General features: G+C 44.2%; 2 protein-coding genes across 2 annotated transcripts; one reads left to right on the top strand and one right to left on the bottom strand.

Annotated features, from left to right (window-relative positions):
• Positions 1–684: 684 nt before the first annotated feature.
• Positions 685–20,667, top strand: KEL (Kell metallo-endopeptidase (Kell blood group)). Its single transcript, XM_045577713.1, has 19 exons — positions 685–879; positions 1,248–1,332; positions 1,608–1,749; positions 1,979–2,155; positions 4,374–4,498; positions 4,798–4,944; positions 7,834–7,896; positions 7,992–8,180; positions 8,422–8,567; positions 9,629–9,758; positions 16,173–16,283; positions 17,359–17,457; positions 17,708–17,785; positions 18,214–18,314; positions 18,497–18,607; positions 18,778–18,845; positions 19,059–19,228; positions 19,583–19,678; positions 20,390–20,667. The coding sequence occupies exons 2-19, from the start codon at positions 1,309–1,311 to the stop codon at positions 20,549–20,551; spliced, it is 2,139 nt and encodes a 712-aa protein (XP_045433669.1). The 5' UTR covers positions 685–879; positions 1,248–1,308; the 3' UTR covers positions 20,552–20,667.
• A 194-nt stretch (positions 20,668–20,861) lies between these two features.
• Positions 20,862–22,695, bottom strand: LLCFC1 (LLLL and CFNLAS motif containing 1). The gene is made up of 2 exons (XM_045578670.1): positions 22,053–22,695; positions 20,862–21,341 (listed from the first exon to the last, which is right to left on the bottom strand). Exons 1-2 carry the CDS (start codon positions 22,210–22,212, stop codon positions 21,157–21,159), a joined length of 345 nt encoding a protein of 114 aa, XP_045434626.1. The 5' UTR covers positions 22,213–22,695; the 3' UTR covers positions 20,862–21,156.
• Between the last annotated feature and the right edge of the window lie 1,377 nt (positions 22,696–24,072).

The following is a 24,072-nucleotide window of genomic DNA, read 5'->3' as shown; positions in this document are numbered from 1 at the left end:
GAGAGAGAGAGAGAGAGAGAGAGAGAAAGAAAGAAAGAAAGAAAGAAAGAAAGAAAGAAAGAAAGAAAGAAAGAAAGAAAGAAAGAAAGAAAGAAAGAAAGAAAGAAAGAAAAGGCTAAGAGCCCTAGCTGGTTTGGCTCAATAGATAGAGCATCAGCCTGCGGACTAAAGGGTCCTAGGTTTGATTCCTGCCAAGGGCACATGCCTGGGTTGTGAGCTTGATCCCCCAGTAGGGGGCGTGCAGGAGCAGCCAATCAATGATTCTCATCATTGATGTTTATATATCTCTCTCCCTCTTCCTTCCTCTCTAAAATCAATAAAATACATTAAAAAAAGAAAAAGAAAAGAAAAGGCTAAGAATTTGCTAAGATGTTGGAGAATGGGGACTCTTTAAAAAGAGTTTGGGCATACTGTGGTTTTCTTTTTCCTCACCGTGAATCATGTTTACCACTCACTTTGAGGTGAAAGACTCTAATTTGGAGAACTGACATATCAGGAAGTAGCACATGACTTATTTCTGAACATTATAAAGACAAGAGACTCTGGCAAAGGAGCCTCCCAAGGGTAAGATTGCTTGGGGAGTGAGGAACCCCCTCCCCGCTTTGCCTACCCTGAGAAGCTAAGATAAAGGAGGAGAGGTCAGGGTGTCTCCTGACTGATAACCAGACTCCACCCAGAGGCCAATGGTGTGTGTATGGGGACAGGGGCATCCAGTGGCAGAAGTGCCCCTTCTCCAGGACCAAAGAACGGATGGGAGAAGGAGGGGGCCATTTCCTGAATCCTACTCCTCAGACTCAACATCCAGACCAGAACCAGGAAGGATTTGGGGAGCCAGAGAGGACAGAGAGAAGGACAGAGAGACGGACAAGCAGACAGACGGCAAGTCTCCTGAAAAAGAAAAAAAACAAACAAACCCTCATTTCATTTTGGAGTCAAAGGCCTCAGCTGAAGAGTGAGGGCAGCTGCTATGTGAGAATGCCCTGCTTGCCACTGGAGGGGAGGATGTGGGAGGCTTGGAAAGTAGAAAGGAGAAGGGATAGAAGATGATAGGGGTAGGGGACTAATAGGGGATAATAGGGGTAGGGGACTAGTGGTACATCCTTGGGACAGTTTCATTCTGAAGCCCATCTGGGAACACTGCCCTGGGATGAAAATATGCATGGAGGAGATGTGAAAATGACCTGATATAACTCTCTTTAATGTACCCCCTTCCTTAATGTACCCAGCTTCCCTCTCCTCCTGCTCACTCAGTTCAGGAGGGTGGGGACAAGTGTAAGGAGACCACGGGGACTGAACCTGTTGAGTGGAATGGGGACTCTCTGGAGCCAGGAGGTAAGTGATGTCCTTGACCTGCACTGGGCAGATTTATGACACCCTTCCAGCTTTAGCATCCCACCCCTCCTGGCCTGCTTTGCCCTTACCTAAGAGAGGCAGCATCTCTTGTCTATGCATCCTCCAGGGGTGCCCATATAAGCCCAGCTAGGGAGAATGATCTTGAAACAAGAGGACCCTAACACTAACTTATTTATTCTCTCCCCTCTCCCTGTACCTTTCCTCCACTCTCCCCTTCCTTTTGTATTCTTCATCACCTGGTTTCCTGCATGCAGAGACCTCCAGAAGAGGGGCAACCCACTGAACAGAGAAGATGGTGGCCCTGGGCCAGGCGGCTGCTACTGGCTGTCCTGCTTTTAGGTCTGCTCCTTGGTTCTTCCGTCATTTTGTTCTACATCTTCCGGAGCTGTGGACCTCGTAAGCAGGATCCTGGAACCCCTAACCCCTAACCCCATCAATCCTCACTCAGTCATCTGTCCATCACCCTGAGACTCCATGCCCACTGACTTAACTCACTACTCATCCTTACCCTTCCATTAACCCCCTTCCAGGTCTCTCCTTGGTCCTCACCAGGTCTTCCTTTGCCCAAGCCCTTGGGGGAGCCCTTATCTCTCTTCTCTCCTAGCTCTGAGCTTTTCCCCCACAGGCTCCTGTGAGATGCCCATGTGTTTGCATCTCCTGAATCATTACCTGGCCTCTGGGAACACCAGAGCGGCACCCTGCACTGACTTCTTCAGCTTTGCCTGTGGAAAGGCCAAGGGAACCAATAGTTCTTTTCAGGCCCTTGCTGAGGAGAACAAGAGCCGACTTCGGAGAATACTGGGTAAGGAATGCAGGGCAAAGATTCTCTGTGAAAATGGGTGACTGAACCTAGAACCATCATGACTCCCAAACCTGTGTGGTTGTGGAACAGCTGGTCTGCACCATCCCTAGTGGGCTTTCAGAACACTACCCAGGTTTGCATCTCTCTCACGGTACCTTTCACCTCGTTACTACCTCTGATCCATCTCTTCCAGTCCTATACTCGGTCTTTATCTAAATCCCATCCTTTTTTTCCTTCCAATTTATCTGTGATTACTCGACTGTCTCAAAGTCCTCCCTTTTACCAAGCTCCATATCCTTTGTTATCTCCCTTACATTTTCAATTTCTGTCCCATGCATGGTATCTTCCCCACCAGCACCTCCTCAGGAGCTTTTGCACTTTAATTCTTCTCTCCATCACTCTCCATCACTCTCAGTCTCTAGCCTTCAAATATTTCTTGTATATAATGCCCTCTTGTCATGTTATCCTCTCCCTCCCATAAACTCCCCATTTCCTAACAATCATCTGTTCTCTGCTGAAACCTGGGACCATGGAGTACAAGCTGAACTTGAAGAAGTGGGATAATGGGAATGGATGATGGGAGATGAAGGTGAGAAAGAAGTGGCATAGTGGGGTATGAAGTGGCATAGGGGACTTTATTTGGCTGTGTGTAAGGAATGAGTTAAGATAGGCATGAATAACCGAATGAAATTAAAAACCCAGGGGGTGCCAATTGGAATTTAGGAGAAAGAAATGCATCCCTGTGCTCTCTTTATGATGCAAAATGTAGAAGTAGACTAGCCCTTGGTGGGGGGCATGCTTTCATTTAAGGTACAAAGATTAAAAAAAAACAACAACACAATAAGTTTAGGATAAATTCTTCTCTCCCTTTTTTTTTAATCTATTTTTTTTATTTATTTATTAGAGGCCCAGTGCAAAAAAATTGTGTACTGGGGTGGGGGGTGAGGGGTGGGGTGGTGAGAAGAGTGTCTCTCAGCCCAGCCTGCACCCTCTCTAATCTGGGACCCCTCAAAGGATGTCCAACTGCTGGTTTAGGCCCAATGTCTATACAATCAAGCCTAAACTAGCAGTCATACATCCCTCTCACATTCTGGGACTACTGGCTCCCAACTGCTCGCCTGCCTATCTGTCTGGTTGCTCTTAACTGCTCCTGCCTGCTAGTCTGATCACCCCCTAACCACTCCCCTGCCAGCCTGATCGACACCTGACTGCTCCCTTACTGGCCTGGTTGCCCCCAACTGCCCTCCATTGTAGGCCTGGTTGCCCCCAACTGCCCTCCCCTGAAGGCCTGGTCACCCCCAACTGCCCTCTCCTGCCAGGCATCTTGTGGTGGCCATCTTATGCCAGGGTGTGACAGCCAATTTGCATATTACAGCTTTATTATATAAGGTTTATTTATTTATTTATTTATTTATTTAATTGATTTCAGAGAGAAAGGGAGAAGGATAGAGAGATAGAAACATCAATGATGACAGAGTACTATTGATCAGCTGCCTCCTGCATGCCCCCCACCAGGAATCAAGCCCATAACCCAGGCATGTGCTCTTGGCCAGAATTGAACCTTGTATCCTTCCATCCACAGGCTGACTCTCTTTCCACCAGCTAGAGCAGCTTAGGATAAATTCTGTTGCCTACAATGGAATGAAAAGATATCAGAAGGACTGAGGGAGAGGTGTTTGATATTAGAGGGTGGATGATTCTCGTGGATATGTGTTTGGGTTATTGTCATGTGTTTGTTTATTTTAGGGAGATCAAAGAGTAAGTAGTCTGAACTAGGGGAGCCCACCCTGTTACTTCTCTTTGTAAACCAATCATTATGAGCTTTCCTCTCTTTAATCCCTCAAAGTTCTTTGAAGTCCTAAATTTTTCTAATTTATTTATTCCTTCCTGTCTTCAATTTCTACCCTTTCTCCTTTATTCATACTTCACTCTTCCTTTTGTTCCTGTATTTTCCTCCTCATTTTATTTCTTACCTTCCCTTTATTTTCCTCATTGTCGACTCTACACTCTTTTTCCCTGCTGTTATTCTTCCATCTAAGTGATCCAGTGCAAATTGGACAGTCTTCCCATATCCCCAAATTTCTTCACTTCTTCTTTCCTCTCTTTTTCTTTCCCCATGGAGCTTTCCTTTCTTTTCTATAAGCACCTTAACTCATACCTTTACTGCTTGTCTCTGTACTGGCCCTACTTCTTTAATTAATCCATGCTTCTTTTCCAGAGGCCCCAGGATCCTGGCAACTGGGGTCTGGGGAGGAGAAAGCCTTCCAGTTCTACAACTCCTGCATGGACACAAGTACCATTGAGACTGCAGGGGCTGGTCCCCTCAGACAAGTGATTGAGGAGGTGAGACATGGGGCATGACTCTTATGGATACATGTTATGTAGGATCAATGTATGCTCAGGGTTGCCATTTTATTTTCTTAGAGGGTGGATCGCCAGGTTCTAGGAGAAAGATGGAAATAGAAATGCCCTAAGGAAGTATTAGGACCTTGGGTGAAGCTGGAGAAAGAAGAATAGAGGTGGAGCCCTAGAGATAACTAAAAGCTCAGAGTAAAAGTCAGGAAGTAGTAGCTATCTGAGGAATGGGATACTAGTGTCAGAGATGAGACCCCTTTGCTGAGACTTGTCTCTCTTCTTCCCAGCTTGGAGGCTGGCCAATCTCCGGTAATTGGACTTCCTTAGACTTTAACCGAACTCTGAGACTTCTGATGAGTCAGTATAATCACTTCCCCTTCTTCAGAGCTTATCTGGGACCTCATCCTGCCCCTCCACACACACCAGTCATCCAGGTGAGAGATGTACTGGCAAAAACACAGTGAGACCTGGGCTTGCCTGGAGTTCTAGCCTCTTGTTTCTTAGAGGAAGATTGCAGATTTGGGGAGAAAGGATAAATGTGCAATGCAGAGAAAAGACCTATCTTTATAGCAACTTATTCTTTGTGAGGGTTAGGGACTCTAGGCAAGATTAGGGGAAAGGGTAGCAAGGTCAGCCCAAGGAAGACATAAGTAGTTGTGGTCTTCCTTATTGCTTATCTGATTACCCCAGAGCTTCTTACTTAGACCCCTATCTCCATTATCACCCTTTTCTTATTTACATCAAGAGCTAATTATGCTATTATCTCTGCTTAAATGCCTTCCCTGAATCACGAGGTCATCTAGTTCTTAATCTTTAGCAAAACCTTGCAAGCCTTTTTAGTCTGATCCTTACAGACTTTGCCAGCTTTATCTCCTGCCACATTCTTTCTGCCCCTTAAATTCCAAGCCATGCTCACTCACAGCTTCTCAGTCCACTGTATATATGACTTCCTTTGCCTACAACACTACACCCCAACTCCCCATGCTCAGCCTAGAAAATGTACATATTTGTCAAATTTTGGCTTACATTATTATCTCTTCACTGACATCCTCACTTGAAATAGAGAATCAATCCTCTCTCCCCTTTTCCATGCCTTTAGTATTTAACACTGTGTTGAAGGGTGTGAGCCTTTTAAAAACCAGGCCACACCTTATTCACCTTTGATTCTCAGGACCTACACCAGGTGTTTGGTGAGCAATAAATAAATAAAAACACGGGTGTGGGGGTTGAGGGAGAGACATAGGTATTATGGCAGGCAATGTGATGCTATATATTTGACCCCATTCTCAAAAACTTCACAGGTTTATAAAAGACAAATATACAAAAAGAACTGATAATCAGTATATGGTATTCTGACTTCAGTTCCAAAGGTGTGCTCAGAAGTTTAATGAATTTGGGGGATTAGTTAAAGTCTGAAATAATTAAGGAAAGCTCGGAGAGGGGAGAATATGAACTGAACCCTGGAGTGTGGTTGATTCATAAAGGTAAAGGCAAAGCTAAAGAACATGAAGAGTCCTTTAGCTTCACCTAAGGGGTTTTTAGGGGAAATCCTGAACTAAGAGAAAAGCCTGGGATGATGTGACTCTTCTGTGGCTTGGGATGGGATGCCATCAGAGGTAAAAATAAGCCTTAAGACATGAGGTTGAGCTGATTATTCCATACCTAAGAAGCCAGATCAAGGTGATAACTTTTGACATAATAGAAAAACATTGCAACTGAAGTCTTTCAAATACAATGGATGTGCACTGAACTTAAGTAGAGTCAGCAGTTTGGAAGGTCAACCTAGAAGTGCTGAGGAATCAAGATGAGCAATTTTGAGGTTCCAAGCTAAGATGCTTATGGTATAAATGAAAAGGAAAGGCCAGATGTGAGAGTTTAGGTGACTTTATCCTTGTGATCATGGTCCAGAGGACTTGATGACTGATTGAGTGTACATAAAGGAAACAGAGAAGTTGCAAAGTGGTCCTCCCAGTTTTGATTTTGTATAAATGGGAAGAGGGTGGTTACTATTAACTTGAGCCTGGATGGACTCTGGGGAGTAGAATGAGTAGAAAGAATAGACTGCAGGGGGAGCACTGCAGTGAGGAGGTGGGGGCAGAGAGGAGCAAGAATAGGCAACGAGGTAAGAGTCAGACTAGCCACAAAGTGAGCCAAACAGGACATAGGAGGAAAGCTCATTTCTGATTCTAAGAATTCTGAGATCAGAGAATAAGAAATGAGAAGGCAGCCTTGGAAACCTACTAGAAATAACATCAGAAAGGGTTATGACAATGTCCAAGGTCATACAGAGTTTAGGAGGAAGATAAGGAAGCTGAAACAGGGATATAGATGACTTAGTTCTTTAGCTTGGACATAAAATATGACAAGGGAGTCAGGTAAATGTTTTTTTTCAAGGTCAGGGAAATGTAAATAGCTCAAGGTAGGAGTGGAATATTGAAGTTAAAAACAAACAAACAGACAAAAAAAAACACCCCAAAATAAGGAAAGTGTAGGAAAAACAATCAGAATAGAATCAAGGACATGCCAGCGCAACCAAGATGAGGCAAGGAAAGTGAGCAAGCCACTTGGCTAGTGTGCAAAATTTTAAAAAATCCCTAAAACTCAGTAATCATAATAAATTGTAGTTAATGAAATTTTTTAAAAAATGAAAGTCAATGGAAAAATCCATGATAAACAAAATATCAAATTTTTGTATATTGTGGATTTTTTTGGGGGAAAAACAACACATTTCCCCCTCAAAATGGATTAAAACTCTATTGTAGACTTTTTTGAAAATACCTACAATTTTTTAAAAAGTGATTAAAAAAAATACATTTGAATCAACCACACTTCAGGGCTCAGCTCATATTCTTTCTTTTTTTAGGGGGCGTGGGGGGGGGGTGGAATCTATGGTGAACAAAGCTTTGCTAATTTTACTCAGCATGGATTTTTAGCATTCATTTTAATTTTAAAAAATATCAATTAGGATATTAGTTACCTTGATTACTGAATTTTATTACTTCTTAAAGTTTGCATCTGAGATGGTATCTCACTACTATACCCTAGGCCTGGCCCGAGCACAGACATGATTTCCTTCAGAACATGATTATCATGCTTCTTTCCCTGAGCACCCCCAAAACTGATTGAAATACCCACTTTCTCTTCACATTTCCCTCATCCCCTTTGTACCCAGTCCTTTCCTTTTTTTGTACTCTCACTCCTTCTCTATGCCCTCTTCATTCCATCCCCTGAGGCTGTCTTTCATGGCACAGACCCCATCTCCCCACACCTGTCCTCTCCTTCCTCCATACTACCCCTTTCTCTCCAGTCTCTCTTGTGTCCAGATAGACCAACCAGAGCTTGACATCCCCCTCAAGAAAGAGCAGGAACAGAAGATCTATGCCCAGGTAAGATGGAGTGGTGGACAAAGGTTTTGACTTTTGACTCTAGAAAAAAGACAGGGGCCACTAGTGCTTGTGACTGAGTGTTACTCCTCCCCCAGATCATGCGGGAATACCTGACTTACCTGAATCAGCTGGGAACCTTGCTGGGAGGAGACCCAGTCAAGGTGCAACAACATGCCTCCTTGTCCATCTCCATTACCTCACGGCTGTTCAAGTTCATGAGGCCCCTGGGGCAGCAGCAGGCACAGGAAAAGCTCTTCCAGATTGTCACTATAGACAAACTGCAGGTGCCTTGAACTGGGGACTGGAGGAGGATGTGTATAGGTCCTCTCTTTCAAACTTCTTTGGCCTCCTTGTCTTCTTTCGCCTCAATCCCTGTAATTCCTTTCCATTCCTAACATTTTTGGCTCCATCCTTTCCCCTAACCATCCCTCTCCCCAAACCCCCTAAAACCCTGAAGGTGGGGAAACCCTTCTTCCTTCTCTCCTCCTTTTGTGTTCTTCTCAGCCTTTGTGTCTCTCTTCTAAGGAAATGGCCCCTGCCATCGACTGGTTATCCTGCCTCCAAGCAACATTCACACCGATGTCCCTGAGCCCCTCCCAGACCGTCATGGTACATGACCTGGATTATTTGAAAAACATGTCACAACTGGTGGAAGAGGAGTTGAGCCACAGGTTTGTTCCAGGTGGGATCAGGGAGGTACAGGGCAGAGGAAAGAGTCTGAAGACCCAGAGGTCTCAGGAACACAGGTGACTTGTAGAATGAAGGCTGGTATGGGCCTCCCAGGAAAATGGGAGGGATTCACAGACACATGGGACAGAAAAGGTTGGGGTTGACATCACAAGAGGGAATAGAGGAAAGATGAAAGGCTTGAGGAAGGAAAATCACACATGAAATGAGGGGTACTGGTGTCTGGCAAGACAGGATTTGCTGGAATAGAACCAAGCCAGTAAAATGCCTCTGAGTTGTAGGAAATTTTGGAAGGTAAGTCATGGGACTAGCTTGGCCATGTGTGTCTCATCAGCTGCGAAAGAGTGTGGGTGAGAGGAGGAGGCATATGAGAGGAATAGATGGAGGAGATAATGGTTGGGGTGCTCTTGGGGAAAAGCTGAGGCAGAGGCCATTTCTCATATGTAGAGGCCTTGTGGGAAGGATCAGGAAGCCAAAGAAGGTGGGGGACAGGAGGGTGAAGCTTTGTGTTGGGCCTTCTTCCATCCCTGATATGTGTGTAGTCACCACCTAAAGGGGCTTCTTCCAAAGACTTGGGCCCTTTTTCATAGCAACTCAGTGGCAGCAACATCTAAAGATGCTTTCTGAGGGAAACAGACAAGCATTCATGTGCATGAGCATATTTATGTAAAGGCACAAGTCAAATGTATAAAAGAATTGCCAGCAGGGCAGACAAAGGTCCCTGATCCCAGCTTTGTTTAAGACGAGAGAGATCTTGGTTATAGAAGTAGATAAATCAGTTTTGTGAAATCTTAATCCAGTCTTCATCTAGTCCAGATCTTTCTCTCCCTGTGACTTGAGAAGTCTGCCTCTTCGTCTAGTTCTTTGTTTCATCATTTTTCAACCTCACTCCAACCCAAACCAAGAAAAGCTCTCCACAAACAGTTCTCTATAAATACAGAGGGAAGGGGCTTCTCCCAGGAATCCAGGTAACTTATGAGAGGGGTGACTTTGCATGAGGGATCATCAGAGCCATGAGGTGTGTGGGTCTCTTTTCTCTCCACAGCGACTTTCTGCAGAGCCACATGATCTTTGGGCTGGTGGGGACCCTTTCTCCAGCCCTGGACAGTAAATTCCAGGAGGCACTCAGATCCCTGAACCAGAAACTGCGGGAGCTGACTGAACTGCCACCCATGGTGAGGACAGGAGGGCATGAATTGTCCCAGATTGGGGGCTAAAGGAGCATCTATCATTTTGAGGGGTAAATTTTGGCCTATTCCTCTCAGGTAGGGGACACAAGAGTAGATGCCCCTCAAAGTCTGGGCTTTCCATGGAAGCAGACAGGTTTGGCATGCAATGTTTACCTTGAGAATTGAGGTACCAAGTACCAGACCTTTTAGACACACATCTGGCTATGGCCTTTTGCTGAATGTTAAAGTTTGAATATAGAGCTCTAAAATTATTAAGAACTGCTTTTCCTTTGTCATCTCCCTTAAACTATTTTCCTAGCTATCCTGAACTCTGTGACTTGAGGACAGGATGAGAGACTGTTGTAGCTAGCAATGGCTTTTCCTTTGTCTGGTGATTCCAGTGTTTATTTCTCATATTCTTCACAAAGAATTCATCTTTGACATCCAGTGATATCTGTTGAGTCACACTATAAGCTTCGTGGTGTAAATACTGAAGTATCTGAAGAAGGGGTTGCATAGCAAACACACTTCACTAATCAAAGTCTACAGTGTTAGATAAGATGTGGAGACACTTCTTTACTGAGCACTTTGAAATCTGGATTGGACACATTCAAATGCAATTAGAGGTATCTAGTATGTTAGAGACACCCCAACCTCTACAAAGGCCTCAGTTTAGTCTTAAAAATCACTGCATTTTTGTGGGGTTTTTTTTCCTTATTAATTTATGAACCATTTCTCTGCCTTGAAGAAACTCACTGCTTTGGCAACCAGAAATATCTGTGGAATACAAAGAGGAAACATGTATGCACAGGGTACTGGAGTATATTTATTGCTTATTGAGAATTTATAATGTGCTAGACATTTTTGTAAGTCCTTTAGATAGATGAGCTGGTTTAATCTTCTCAAGTTTTCCCTGAGTTAGACACACCGTTTTGTCTCTGTTTTATAGACAGGGAAATTTAGGCACAAAAAAAACTTGATCAAGGTAGTACACTAAGTAAGTTGATAGAGCTAAGATTTGAACTCCATCAGTCTGACTCCAGAGTTTCTGTGATTAATCATTGTCATAAAAACAAAACAAAAAAACTCTTCTTAGTACTTTCACTTAAGACCCCAAGTAGGTTCCTTCTGCTCAGGCTTCTCTTGACTCAGATGAAGAAGAACAGAGTCCTAACTCCTATTAGTTGGGGTTGCTACAAAATCCCTGGCAGCAGATTCCTGTAAATTCCAGAATGGTGTCCTGATGGCACGTCTTGAATGGTGAAAGAGTGCCAACATTGAAACTCACACTTGAACTCAGAAGGCTTACAAATGGCTAAAATTAGTATCTATCTATCTATCTATCTATCTATCTATCTATCTATCTATCTACCTATCTATCTATCTATCTATCTATCTAAAATCTATCTATCTCCTATATGGTATACAGTTATTTGTGGATTGAAAAGCTGAATGAAGCTCTACTAACAAATGGTTGTGGTTGGGGAAGGCACTTCACCTCTTTGAAGCAACAGTACCAAATATGACACATAATAACAGCTGATACACAGTGTGTACCTACTGTTTTTTAGTTTCATTGCATGCAACTTTTAGCATAAATTGTTTTATTTAATCCTCCTAGAAATACTCAGAGGACCTCAGGAAGAACAAATATCTTTTACAAGACATCACAGCTCATAAATAAAGAAACAGACACCAAAACAATGTGCCTGGCTCACAGGGCCATGTTTTTAATCACATACTGTGCAGAATTGAGAAATAAGTGGGTGGTACAGAAATGGGTTCTTTCTATAAAGGTCAAGAGAATAAAATGTTTGGCCTTGTGGTCTATATGGTCTGTGTTGCAACCACCTAACTCTGTTCTTGTACAACAAATAAATGAAAGGGCATAGTTGCATTCCAAGGAAACTCTGGTTAGACAACAGATACTCTTGGAGTTCCCAACAGGGAGAAACTTGGGTTTGTTTGACAGAACAGTGGGATCTCCACAAAAGAGGAAGGATAGAAATAGGTTCTAGAGAACTGAAGTTTTCTGGCAAGAAAGGGCTATTATTTCATTGAGACAGGGCATGGGATAGGCTGGCTAAAATGTAGTGTAATATGACAGATCCTCCTGGTGGCTCTGCCTGAGAAGAGCAGAATGGATTATGCCTGCCTCTTGGGGAGTATGCCCAAAAACTTGAGGATCAGCAAGGAGCCTGTGCAACTGGAACAGAGAATGGAAATGAGATAACAATAGGGACGAGTTCAGAGAGCATAGAGGGCCTGATAGGTCACTGTTGAGACTTTGGCTTTTCTCTGCATGAAAAGGGGTATATAGGATTTATTTGTTTTATGTTTTAAAACAGGGGTGAGGAACCATATTTTTCTTTTTTATTAAATTATTATCTGTGTACATATCTTACCATTACCCCTCCCTCCCATACATACCCTCCCTCCCCAGAGTTTTGTGTCGATTGGTTGTACTTATATGCATGAATACAAGTCCTTTGGTTGATCTCTTATCTCCCCCAGATCTCCCTACCCTCCCCGCTGTAATTTGACAGTCTGCTTGTTGCTTTACTGTCTCTATATCTATCTTTTGGTTCATCAGTTTATAATGTTCTTTATTATCCATAAATGAGTGAGGTCATGTGGTGTTTCTCTTTCATTGACTGGCTTATTTCACTCAGCATGATGTTCTCCAATTCCATCCAGATTGCTGCAAATGATAAGAATTCCTTCTTTTTTATGGCAGCATAGTATTCCATTGTATAAATGTACCATAGTTTTTTGATCCAATCATCTGCTGCTGGGCACCATTTTTGTCTGCCCAGGGCCATTTGGATGCTTATAACATCATTCATGGGCCATAAAAATTATCAACTTAAAAATTAGCCTTATTTTTTTTTTAATTAAAAAGGAAGGGTGAAAAAGTAGCCTTCTATATTTGGTCAAACATTTAATTAACTCGCCCCTAATGCCTTGCCAGGGCCAGACCAAATGATTTCACTTGCCAGATGTTTCTCACCCCTCATTTTTTTAAAAAGTAAGTTGAAAGTAAGCAACAGGGTTTCCTGACAGATGCATGGTATAAGTCAGACACTACCAAGGATTAAGCCTTAATTTGATCTGATTTATGATTTTTAAAAAAATGTATTTTATTGATTTTTACAGAGAGAAAGGAGAGGGATAGACAGTTAGAAACATCAATGAAAGAGGAACATCGATCAGCTGCCTCCTGAACACCTCCTACTGGAGATGTGTCCACAACCAAGGTATATGCCCTTGACCAGAATTAAACCTGGGACTTTTTAGTCTGCAGTCTGATGCTCTATCCACTGAGCCAAACTGGTTAGGGCAGATTTATGATTCTGTTCTATGGTTATTAAGTACAGATTTCTGACCATATTCTTATGAATGCATTCTATTTTATAGTGTCCTTAATATATAGTCAATAAAATGGCTATTAATCCAGGTTTTATTATATTTGAGAAGCTGAATTTGAGGACGTAAAAGTAGAACTTTACATTTGTACCTGTTATATGTGAACTATTTATGTTCAGCCCAGCTTCCCAATGTATTCATATAATTTCATTCTTCTCTCCTCCACCCCAATCACCCATCCTCCCCCCCCCAATCACCCATTACATTGCCTTTTTTTTCACCCACCTTGGGTCATTTGCATTCTATAGTATATCTTCATCTAGACTACTGTTAAGATCTTAAAAAAGGAAGAGCATCGGGTCAGGCTTTTGAAGACCTGGCTATAGGTCCATCCATTCATTTATGTAGCAAATATTTATTGAGCACCTGTTAGATACAAGACCCTTTTCTAGGAACTTTAGACTGCAGTGAACAAAAGAGACAAGAATCTCTGTCCTCAGACACTTATAATGGATAAAGAAAGATTTTTCAGTAGTCCTGGTCAGGGAAGCTCATACAAACTTGGAGTCATTAATTTTTAATGTTTTGTTATAGTTCAGCCAGTTGAGAATCCACTCAAATTATACTATCATCCAACATAGATTTCTCCAATCTAATTCCCAAGGATTTAATTTGTGGTTTTACCAAATGCCTCCTTGAAATAAAATTAATGCCAGTGGGGTAACAGCTTAGAATTTACAGTGTTTTCAATGGATTCTTTTACTTCATCTTTTAAACAACTCTATAATGAAGTTGGAACAGATATCTGTCTCACTTTTGTAGCTGTGTATCTGAAGTACCAATGTTTAAGTTAAACATCAATATTTAGTAAATGCTGAATTCTCTGTTTGGAGGAGGTATTGAGGTGATAGAGGATGCATCTAACCTATTGATGTGTTTTGTTGGTCTTTAAAGTTTTTATAGATGTTTAATTCATCACCGGCATTCAAAAATTAGGAGATGGCATGCCAGTAATCTGATTTTCAGCCCTTTATTGTAAATGTGAAGCTTGTGTATTGCTGGGCTCACCTTCTCTAGGGCAACGGCTGACTACAATTCAGCCCAGACTGGACATGTTCTCTCCCATTTGCCAATGCTCCTCCATGTCCTGTGGCTCTGATGTTGGATAGCTTCTCTCAGTTATGTCACCTCATGACTCCTATTTGAGTTTGTGACTCCTGGCTTGAATTATGTCCTCATGTGATGAACCTGTTAACCACAGAAATCCCTATTATTTTGACCTTGTTTGTGCTCAGTGATCCTACGTTAGACCTTAGTCATTGCACATAATTTTCCAAGTGTTAAAAAATAGTCAGTTTAATGATTTCCAGAGTTGCACAGAGGTGAGCAATGGGTAGTCTGAGATGGCATCTATACTCTCCAGGAATCAGGTCAAGACCTGCCATGGTCCAGACTATGGAGACAGGCATGGATCAGGCAAAGGCTGTTGGAGAAAGGGGCAGAAGCCAGAGAAAGAGATCAGGGAACAAGTCAAGAACCAGGAGGTATGAAAAGGGGAGGTACCATCAAGCACAAGTCCAATGCTGTTGGCTGCTGTGCCAGCAGCCACCCAAGCTTGACAGAGGGAGGCCTGTGGAAGATGGACCTTGAAGATGGTCAGAAGAGCCTGCACTTCACCCAGTCATTTCACTATCAGACCCGGGTTTCCTTTCTACTTGTGTTTGCTTTTCAAATTTGTGTTTCAGCACTCCAACTAATATACTAGAGAAAGTGTCTTGGTGCCTTCTCCTCACAGAGTCCTTAGCTGGCCTCATAGTGAGGGGACAAGAACACACAATGTGGGCAACCCAAAAAATGATAGATGGAGCCACCCAAAAAATGATAGATGTCCTAATAGACAGACTCTTTTTCTTCACGGAAGACAATGCTGGCCTTCTCTTTCTGGTCCCTCTTTTGTGGGAGCCCCATAAACTCTCTCTCTTCAGTCTTAAGGCCAGAGAGCTTAGTGGCAGCCTAAGAGGAGATCTAAGTGGAGTACATAAGTTACAGGAATGAATTCTTGTGACTTCACCCCACAATTTATTTGCATATTATCTGGTTTTTCAAAGTCTCAGCCCAGCTTTCCTGTAGGCCAGCTCTCATATTCCTACTGTGGTCCATTGGCCATGTTTCGCAGTCTGCTGTGTGTCATCTCTGGACCTTCCTCTTAGTCAACTTTTCAAAACCATCCAAGTCCATAATCAAAACATCCCAGCATTCTTTTTTTTTCTTTTTCTTTTTTTTCTTATTCTTTCTGTCCTACTGTTAAAAATTACCCCAGCTGCCAAGGGCCTCTTGAGTTTTCGTCTAACCACCTCTCTGGATTTAAGGTTGAAGATGAGACCTCTTTTCATCCTATTTTCTCTTCATTTCATCTGGCTTTGGCTGCAAGTTTCTTAGCTTTCTGAATTCACATCTTTAGCTTTATCTTTAGTAGTACTGTATTTTTCTATCAAGGTTCTCTTATCTGAACCTCAATAATTTTACTCTGATAATTTTCTTCTTTATAAGACAAGATCTTGCCATATGATCCATAATAACCATTTTGAAAGTGTGGAGGGTGGTAGAAGGGAGAAATGACATTTTCTAATTTGCATTTTAAGCAAAAAAAAAAAAAATGTGGGAAGGGGAGTCATTGTTGGGTTACCAAAGCAGTGCCTGTGATAGGTGGGGACAGGGTGGCCAAGGGACCTGAGAGGTTTCCAGGAGCCTTTCTATCCTTCATAAGGATACTTCTCAGAGACCTTGCTTTCAAATTCAGTAGGCAATAAACAAGTATGATTTGCCCAACCCATGCTTCTGAGATTAATCTTGGAGAACTAAGCCTGAGTTACCTAAGTAGCAATGAATCCGTGTATACCACCGAAAGGGATAAGAGAATAAAGTGAGACAAACCCAGAATGTCCAGAAAAGAGTACAGTCTCTGTTGGGAGGAGAACTAGTTAGGATTGGCCTGGGAAAACAGATGAGGAAGACCCTTGATGGGAACATCTTATTTCAACTTTGTCTCTGTAGCCCGCCCACCCTCGATGGATGAAGTGTGTGGAGGATACTGGAGACTTCTTTGAGCCTACCCTGGCAGCCTTGTTTGTTCATGAGGCCTTCAGCCCAAGCACCCAAAGTGCTGTATGTGAGGGCTCTTCCCCAGCCCATGTCCCTCTACCCCTCCCTACCCAAAATACCCTCTCCTAATTCTATTGACTGTGTCCTTCTCAATTGTTTGTGTATTTAAGGAGTCAGGCAGTCACAGAGAGAGGGCCCAAAGAAGGACATGTGGTGTCCCCAGGGTTTATACAGTTTAGCTATGAGACATAAAGGGTACATAACATGCACTAACTTGAACAAGTTACCCAATTTTCCTGCTCTTGTGTTTCCTCAACCAGAAAATGAGAACACTGAACTCCATGACCTCTAAGGCTACTCTCTGTTTATGATTTTTTAACAGCACATGAAACATTAGGATAGATTGATATAATCTTAAGAAGTGAAAATAAATAACTACTGAATACTTTTGAGTACCTATCATGTGCCTGGTACTCTTGTAAGAACTTCCTTTGAACTACTTGAAGTACAAGCATCATCCTAATACTTTAAGAACTGAAGCACAGAGAGGCTTGCCCAAAGCTACCAAATAGCAGTCAGGACTTGAACTCAGGTTCTGATATTGTCACCCATCTTCCTCCATTAAGAAAAGATATACAGGAGATGGTAAATAGCAATAACTCTATGGTCAGGTTGTAAAGCTAGTGAGACTTCAACTTGTTGGGATACTGAAAACCCTAGGAAGAAGAAAAAAGGAAAAACATGCCTTAAGAAAAAAGGTGTGAGGGAAAAAAAGGAGAAAGAAAGGGGGTGTGAGGACAAGAGTTCCTGAGAGCAGAGATAGTCCCCATCCTCCCTCCACTTTCTGAGTGGATTGCCTAGCCCAGAGTAAAGATGGGGTCTCCCTCCCTTGGCAGGCTGAGATCTTACCTGTCGACCCACAGGAGTGGCCAGCTCCCACTTTCCCTTTCTGTCTCCACAGATCTTTCTGAGTTTTTGGCCACCTAGGGATTACCACCTTCCACTCTCTTCCTGAGCTCTTCCCCCTTCTCTGGCAGCTCCTTAGGACTAAGGCCTCTAGAGGCCTGGGATGGGCAGGACCCAAAACCAAGACTGGTCCTCATCCTGTTTCTTTATCCCTGCCCCCTCAAATCCACAGGCCATGGATTTATTCACTGCCATAAAGGATGCCCTCATTACCCGCCTCAGAAGGATTCCCTGGATGGATGAGGAGACCCAGAAAAAGGCCCAGGATAGGGTGAGGCTGGGGTAAAAGATAGGTTGATTATGTGTGGAGGTGGGTGGGGTTGGGATGGGGGAGGGATTGAGTATTGGATCAAGTGATCACAGTGGCTGGAGGAGCGTACCCAAGGCATAAGGGTACCACCACCATGTGGCACACATACCCTAGTGACATTAGGAAAGGTGGGGACAGGGTAGTGAGCAGGAGAACTTCCCTTTGATAGATTCAGGGTAGCTAGATTCCTTCTACCTGTGTCTCTCCCCAGGTCACCCAGCTACAGGTGAAGATAGGGGACCCAGAATGGGCCATGGATCCAGCGCTGGCCAAACAGGAATACAGTGATGTGGGTCCCTGCCTTTGACAGCTCCACCTTAGTCTTCAACTTCTTCACCCCCCTGACCCACCCAAATAGATTGTGTCAGACAATCTATTATTTTCCTTTGGTGATCTGAACCAACCCCTTCTTGCCCTCCTGCTGGCTGGACTTTATGGGCAAGATACTGTGGGTCTTGCCAGCAGACGAATGAAACCTTTTCAGGTCATAATGTGTGTGTGCACACATGCACATATGCATTCTTGTGACTTGCCTGAGTGTGTTTATCTGTGTGGCGACACATGTAAAGCCTGTCTAGCCCATGTGTGGTATGGTGGTGTGTTGGTTTCCACTGTACTGGGGATGTCTGTGTGTAGGGCTAATCTGTCTGGGTTCAAATGTAGCCATCAGGGTATGTCAGGGTACATGTATATTAGTCACCTCTTGGCTCCTTCCAGGTACACCTCGGACCCAATTTTCTGCAGTCCTTCCTGAGTGGTATTCGATCCCGCCAAGCTAGAATTGTCCAGAGATCATTGCGGCCTTTTCCCCACCATAGGTATGAGACCAAAGGAGATACAGACACTGCATCCCAAAGATGTACATCCATGATTAGCAAGAGAGCAAGCTAGGGGCTCAGGGAAACACGAACAGTGACAGTAATTGGGGGCAACTACATATATCTTGTGGGGGGAAGCAAATAAATGATGGCATTGGTGTTCATTTGTACTCATCCCACAGGTGGCAGGTGGCCCCCTGGGGGGTCAATGCTTACTATTCAATAGCTGACCACATGCTGGTCTTTCCAGCTGGACTCCTCCAACCACCATTCTTCCATCCTGATTACCCCAGGTATGGGCCATTCCATGAAGGAGGGCAGGATGTTTCCTGAGAGTGATGAGCAGCTGTGCCTGGAGAAGTGGCGGGGGTGGAGGGGTGGCAATGGATGGGACTTGAGGTTGGAGGATTAGGGTTAAAAATGTTGATGGGTTCTGGCAGTAAGATAAGCCCTGTCTCTTTAGGGCCGTGAACTTTGGCGCTGCTGGCAGCATCATGGCCCGGGAGCTGTTGCACACCTTTGACCAGCTCTGTGAGTATCAGTGGACCATTGGGAGGTGGGGTCATTGAGAACACAGGTGAAGGCCCCCAAAAGGAGGATAAAGGGAGGGTATGTGAGGGCTCTGGGTGGGACAGTCCTGAGCCTTTACAATGCTCTGGGGAGCCAGCCCGGCCTGTGGTACCCCCATGTCCTCACCCTTGCACCATGCCTCAACATTCCATTCCCTTGCCCTTTTTTCAACAGTACTCCCTGGGGGCTGCCCAGCCTGTGATACCCATGCCCTAAAGGAGGCGCTGCTGTGTCTGGAGCACCACTATGCTGCCTTTCCATTATATGGTGTAACTTCCTTTAATAGCTCCCACATGGTATTGGAGAATGCTGCAGACATCGGGGGGCTGGCAATAGCACTGCAGGTAACACATCCCAAAGGTCAGAATCTTTTTTCACTAACAAAATTGACACCCTGTCCCTGACTTTCCCTTCTGCCATCTCTCATGCATACATAGTTGCAAAGCTTTCTGCCCATAACATCCCAACTGAACGATGTCCACTTGGGAATCCCCCTCCAACCTAATAGATCCCTCTTTTCTAGGATAACCATAGATTTTGTCACAATTACATTTCTCCTGGCTCAGACCTGTCTGTCAGTGCAAAACTTGAGAAAGGGGACTATGAACTGGTTTGGGGTTTTGTGTATAGGGCACCAGACCCCCAAATGGCACAGGTTGGAGCCTAAGGTCTACTTTTCATCCCACCCCCATATCTAGGCATACAACAAGATGCTATTATGGCACCGTGGGGAGACCACCCTGCCCAAACTAGGCCTCACACCCCAGCGACTCTTCTTCCGAAGCTATGCCCAGGTAGGTGGCCGCCGTCTCCCATTATGACTTGCTCCATGTCAGATAAATATCCTATTGGTAATGCTTAAAGAATCTCCATCTCCTGATACACATTTCCCCAAGTGCTTCCACCATTGCCACAGATGTCCTTTCATACATGCTCCCTTGGGCCCATCCTTTCATATTATCACAGATATTTTTCTGCCAAATTTAGCATCTCCTTCAAAAAACAATACAAAAAAAAAAAATCTCTACTTCTAAATCCCTCCCTGAAATGAGCTCAACTCCCCCTCTCCCCTTATTTCTTTTCCTGAAAATACAAACCCATGAAAAACAAATCTTGATAGATTATCTATGGGCTACATTTCTCTTTAAAGATGTCACCCCCAAGTGTGAGCCTCTAAGTACCACATGTTCCCTCAGTACACTCTGCCCTCAATTCCTCAATATACTTAAAAACCTTGTCACAGAGTTCTTCCAATAGATCTCTCCTCTTAGTCACTGACAAGTGGTCTGATTCCACACATGGGGCCCTTCCTTGAATGCCTAGTGCCAGGTTAAATGACCTACAATTGGAAAATGCTCTTCCTCTCTTCTCATGGAACTTGGTCATTACCATCTTTGCTTGTCTTTGTCTGCTGTTCCTAGTACCACCTCATCACCAGGTTTTGCCTACTGACCCTTATCTATTCTGGTTTACTCCTTACTCTCTGTGAACCTGTTTCTTCCTAGGTGATGTGTAGAGAGCTCAGCACACAGGATTCTCAGGACACTCACAGCCCTCCTGCCCTTCGAGTCCATGGGCCCCTCAGCAACATTCCAGCCTTCGCTAGACATTTCTACTGTCCACGTGGTGCCCTCCTGAACCCCTCAAAACGCTGCCAACTCTGGTAACCTGGCTACCAAAGAGACCTCAATACACATGTATCAATATCTCCCTGCCCCATCCATGAAATCAGGGTAATGTCTCCTCTCCCCTTTTCCAAAAATAAAATCTGGCACTTGGCTTCTGCCTATCTCTTAATGACTCTTTCCTGATTTGTGCTACCTAAAAAGTCAGAAAAGATAAAGGAGAAACTTTGAAGCAGAGTTCCACAGACATAAGAAAAGGAAAGAACCAATGATTGGTGAACGAGTAGGTCTAAAGGTCAGAGATTGGGATAGGAGGGCTCTGGTTAAGTCTCAGGAATATGGCCCCCAATTGTTTCAGGATTTTATTGCTATTACTTTTATTGTAGCTATCTCCTTCCCCTAATCTGCTGTGCTGAACAAAGCCAGGAGGGGCATGGAAAAGAGAAGAGCACGGGTCTGGTGTATCTGGCCCTGAAGGATGGAGCTCAGAGCAGGGGCAGTCAAGGGGCAGGACACTGTGTGTATGTCTCCTTGGGAGTAGTGACCTGAAGCCCAGGGGAGAGAGGGTCAGTAAGCTATCATGAAACCGAGGTAGATATCCAGGTCCTCATCCAGGAAAAAGGCCACCACCTCATCTTCAATGTCTCTTATAAAAAAACCAAGACACTGGCCACATTAAAGCACAAGGCTAGGTCGAATAGGTGGTCACGAACAGCTGTGTTCTCCATCTCTGATGTCTTGTCATCCTCTTGCTCGACCATGTTTGCCTCCTGCCACATCTCACCCACTGAGGAGGCCACAAAGTACTCTTCGAATTGCTCTTGATTTTGGTCTGGAACAGGGGAGGGGAAGATACTGAAACACTGATCCTAACCTGCCCCTGTACAGTAAAGGGGAATAAGTTGGAGAATATGGGGAAAGTTAGGTCCTGGGGCTTTTTACTCAATTATTAATATTCTTGTCCTTGACCAGAGGGGAGTCCCTTCTGGGACTCCTTCTTATCTGTATGAAAGCACAGCTCCAACCCAACAGCACAAACACTCCATTTCCAACCCAACTGTGTTCTCCAAAGTGTTACATCATTTGGGAGTGAAGGACTACCTTATAAAAGAGTGAAAATGAAAGATCTGGGAGATCCCATCTGGGAGTACCTTCTTATCTGTGTGAAAGCACAGCTCCAACCCAAGAGCACAAACACCCCATTTCCAACCCAACTGTGTTCTCCAAAGTGTTACATCATCTGGGAGAGAGGGACTACCTCAAAGAAGAGTGAAAATGAAAGATCATCTTCCCAGACAAATGCATGTATGCTGATACTCATGAAAGCTCCATGCAATTTTCACCAGCCTAGAGTATTTCCCTGAATAGGGCTCTCCCCTCCTCTCTACCCTTTCACATGAGACCTTCATACTACAATAGTAGGGAACCTGGGTATTCTCCCACAACCCAAACCTATCTCAGATTTCCCTCTGGCCTGATAAATCATCTGGAAGTGACTGCAAACAGATTTGTCCCTAGCCTCCTGGGATTGCCCTCCTTTTCTACTTACCTGTAGAGGGTATTTGTTCTTTCTTACTCCTCTCATTGGGGCGTGGGCTCCATCCCTGAGTCTTCACCCCCTTTACCCACAGCATCAGTAAGATGGCTGCCAGTAATGCTGCTCTGAGAAGCTGGGAGCCCAGGGAAGTCATGGATCTGCCCATCCACTGTTGTGGCCTTCCCCACACCCCAGTGCCCAGCAGGCTCCCTGCCACCTCCCTCCCCTGTCCCTGTCCCACCCCTTACCCCTTCCCAGCACCGTTTTCTTCCCTTCCCTTCTATAGGACCTCTGACCTCACGAGTTCTGTGATATCACAGCCATGGGCTGACTCATTCCAATTCACTAGAGAGTTCCATCACTGGGCAAGAGAGTGGAGGGTAATCAGCAGGGGATGACCAAGCCTTTGAGCATGACTATGGAGATCAACACAGATGACTTAAGAGTTTGCGAACTGCTTTCACATCCATTACGTTCTTACAGCAGCCAGGTTTCAAAGGAATAATGTCATCATCCCATTTTATAGATGAGGCTACTGAAGTTCACAAAATAAATGACTCATCCACTCATGATCACAGAGAAAATAAGGGGCAGAGCAGGATTGTTGAATGTCACAGCTTCCCACTCTTCCATGCAGCCTGTCTCAAAGGAAAGTGGCTTGCATAGGATAAGCTAAGACCAGATGCCTGAAATAAAGATCCTCAAGTTCTGGGCTGTGCTTAAAACTCGGGTCCATTGAAAATGAGGAAGGGAAAAGAGAGAGGTAGAGGGTGGAAAAGGAGTACATCTGGGCCATGTGTGTGTATGTGTGTGTGTGTGTGTGTGTGTGTGTGTGTGTGTGTGTGTGTAAGAAATAGAGACAGGGAAAAAGAGAAAGACAGACACAAAGGGAAATAGGACTTACAGAATGCAGGGTATCCTGGGCCTTAGTTGAACCTATACTCTCCTTCCTCCTCCTGCCATAACTGTCCTCATTTCTAGACTTTGCCCTCTTGTATTGATAGACTGGAATAGCCTTTTCTCTCATTGTACATCCTCTTGTACTTCTATTTTTTTAAAAAATATATTTTATTGGTTTTTCACAGAGAGGAAGCAAGAGGGATAGAGAGTTAGAAACATCGATGAGAGAGAAACATCGATCAGCTGCCTCCTGCACATCCCCCACCGGGGATGTGCCCGCAACCAAATCACATGCCCTTGACCGGAATCGAATCCGGGACCCCTCAGTCCACAGGCCAACGCTCTATCCACTGAGCCAAACCGGTTTCAGCCCTCTTGTACTTTTAGTCACAGAGAAAACTTTGTTAGAGGCTCATTCACTAAACTTCTGTTTGGTAAGAGGTAGAGTCTTCAGAGAAGAAGCAATGTGGCAGAGAGACAAGGAGCCCACCTAACAGGTCTCAAGAAACCTGCCTCAGTGGCTCACTGCCCACTCTGCCCATGAACCTGGTGAGCACATACCTGTTGGCAGTAATTGGCTGTGGCTAATTTTCCCCTGCTTCTTGAGACAGAGACTATGGTTAAGGGTGAGTTGGGGTGGAATGGGGCGGGGTGGGATGAGGTGCAGGAGACAGTATGGAGAGCTGTTCTGAAAACCAGAACAGATATATGTCATGAGATACAGGAGAGGTTGGTGGATAGGAATGATTGGGAGAAGATTCTAGACACGTTTGATCTATCCCAATGAACTCACATCACTCCTGGTGCCTATGCATTCCACACCTGAATGAACCACCAAATAGTGCATGGGTAATGATGTGTGCAGAAGCACATATCTTTCTGGGAGAGGGGATTGCGTGTGGAAATTTATTTCCACAGATGTTACTCATGTTGTCTACTTCATATACTTCCTGATGATCCAGTCAGCCAGGTAACTAGGTGACTGAGGAATGGCCCAGGAGGTCACTTGATGGTGGGGGTGGGAAGATTAAAGTAAGCAGGTGACTCTGCTCATTCCTACTTTGAACTCATTGACCTGCAGGTTCAGGGAACGATACTTGAGTAGAAAAAAAAATCACTAATGTTC

This window comes from Pipistrellus kuhlii, unplaced genomic scaffold (assembly GCF_014108245.1).
Source record: "Pipistrellus kuhlii isolate mPipKuh1 unplaced genomic scaffold, mPipKuh1.p scaffold_m20_p_10, whole genome shotgun sequence".
In the NCBI taxonomy this organism is placed as follows: domain Eukaryota; kingdom Metazoa; phylum Chordata; class Mammalia; order Chiroptera; family Vespertilionidae; genus Pipistrellus; species Pipistrellus kuhlii.
The sequence above is the reverse complement of the archived record's forward strand: the minus strand, read 5'-3'. Positions and strand labels throughout refer to the sequence as shown.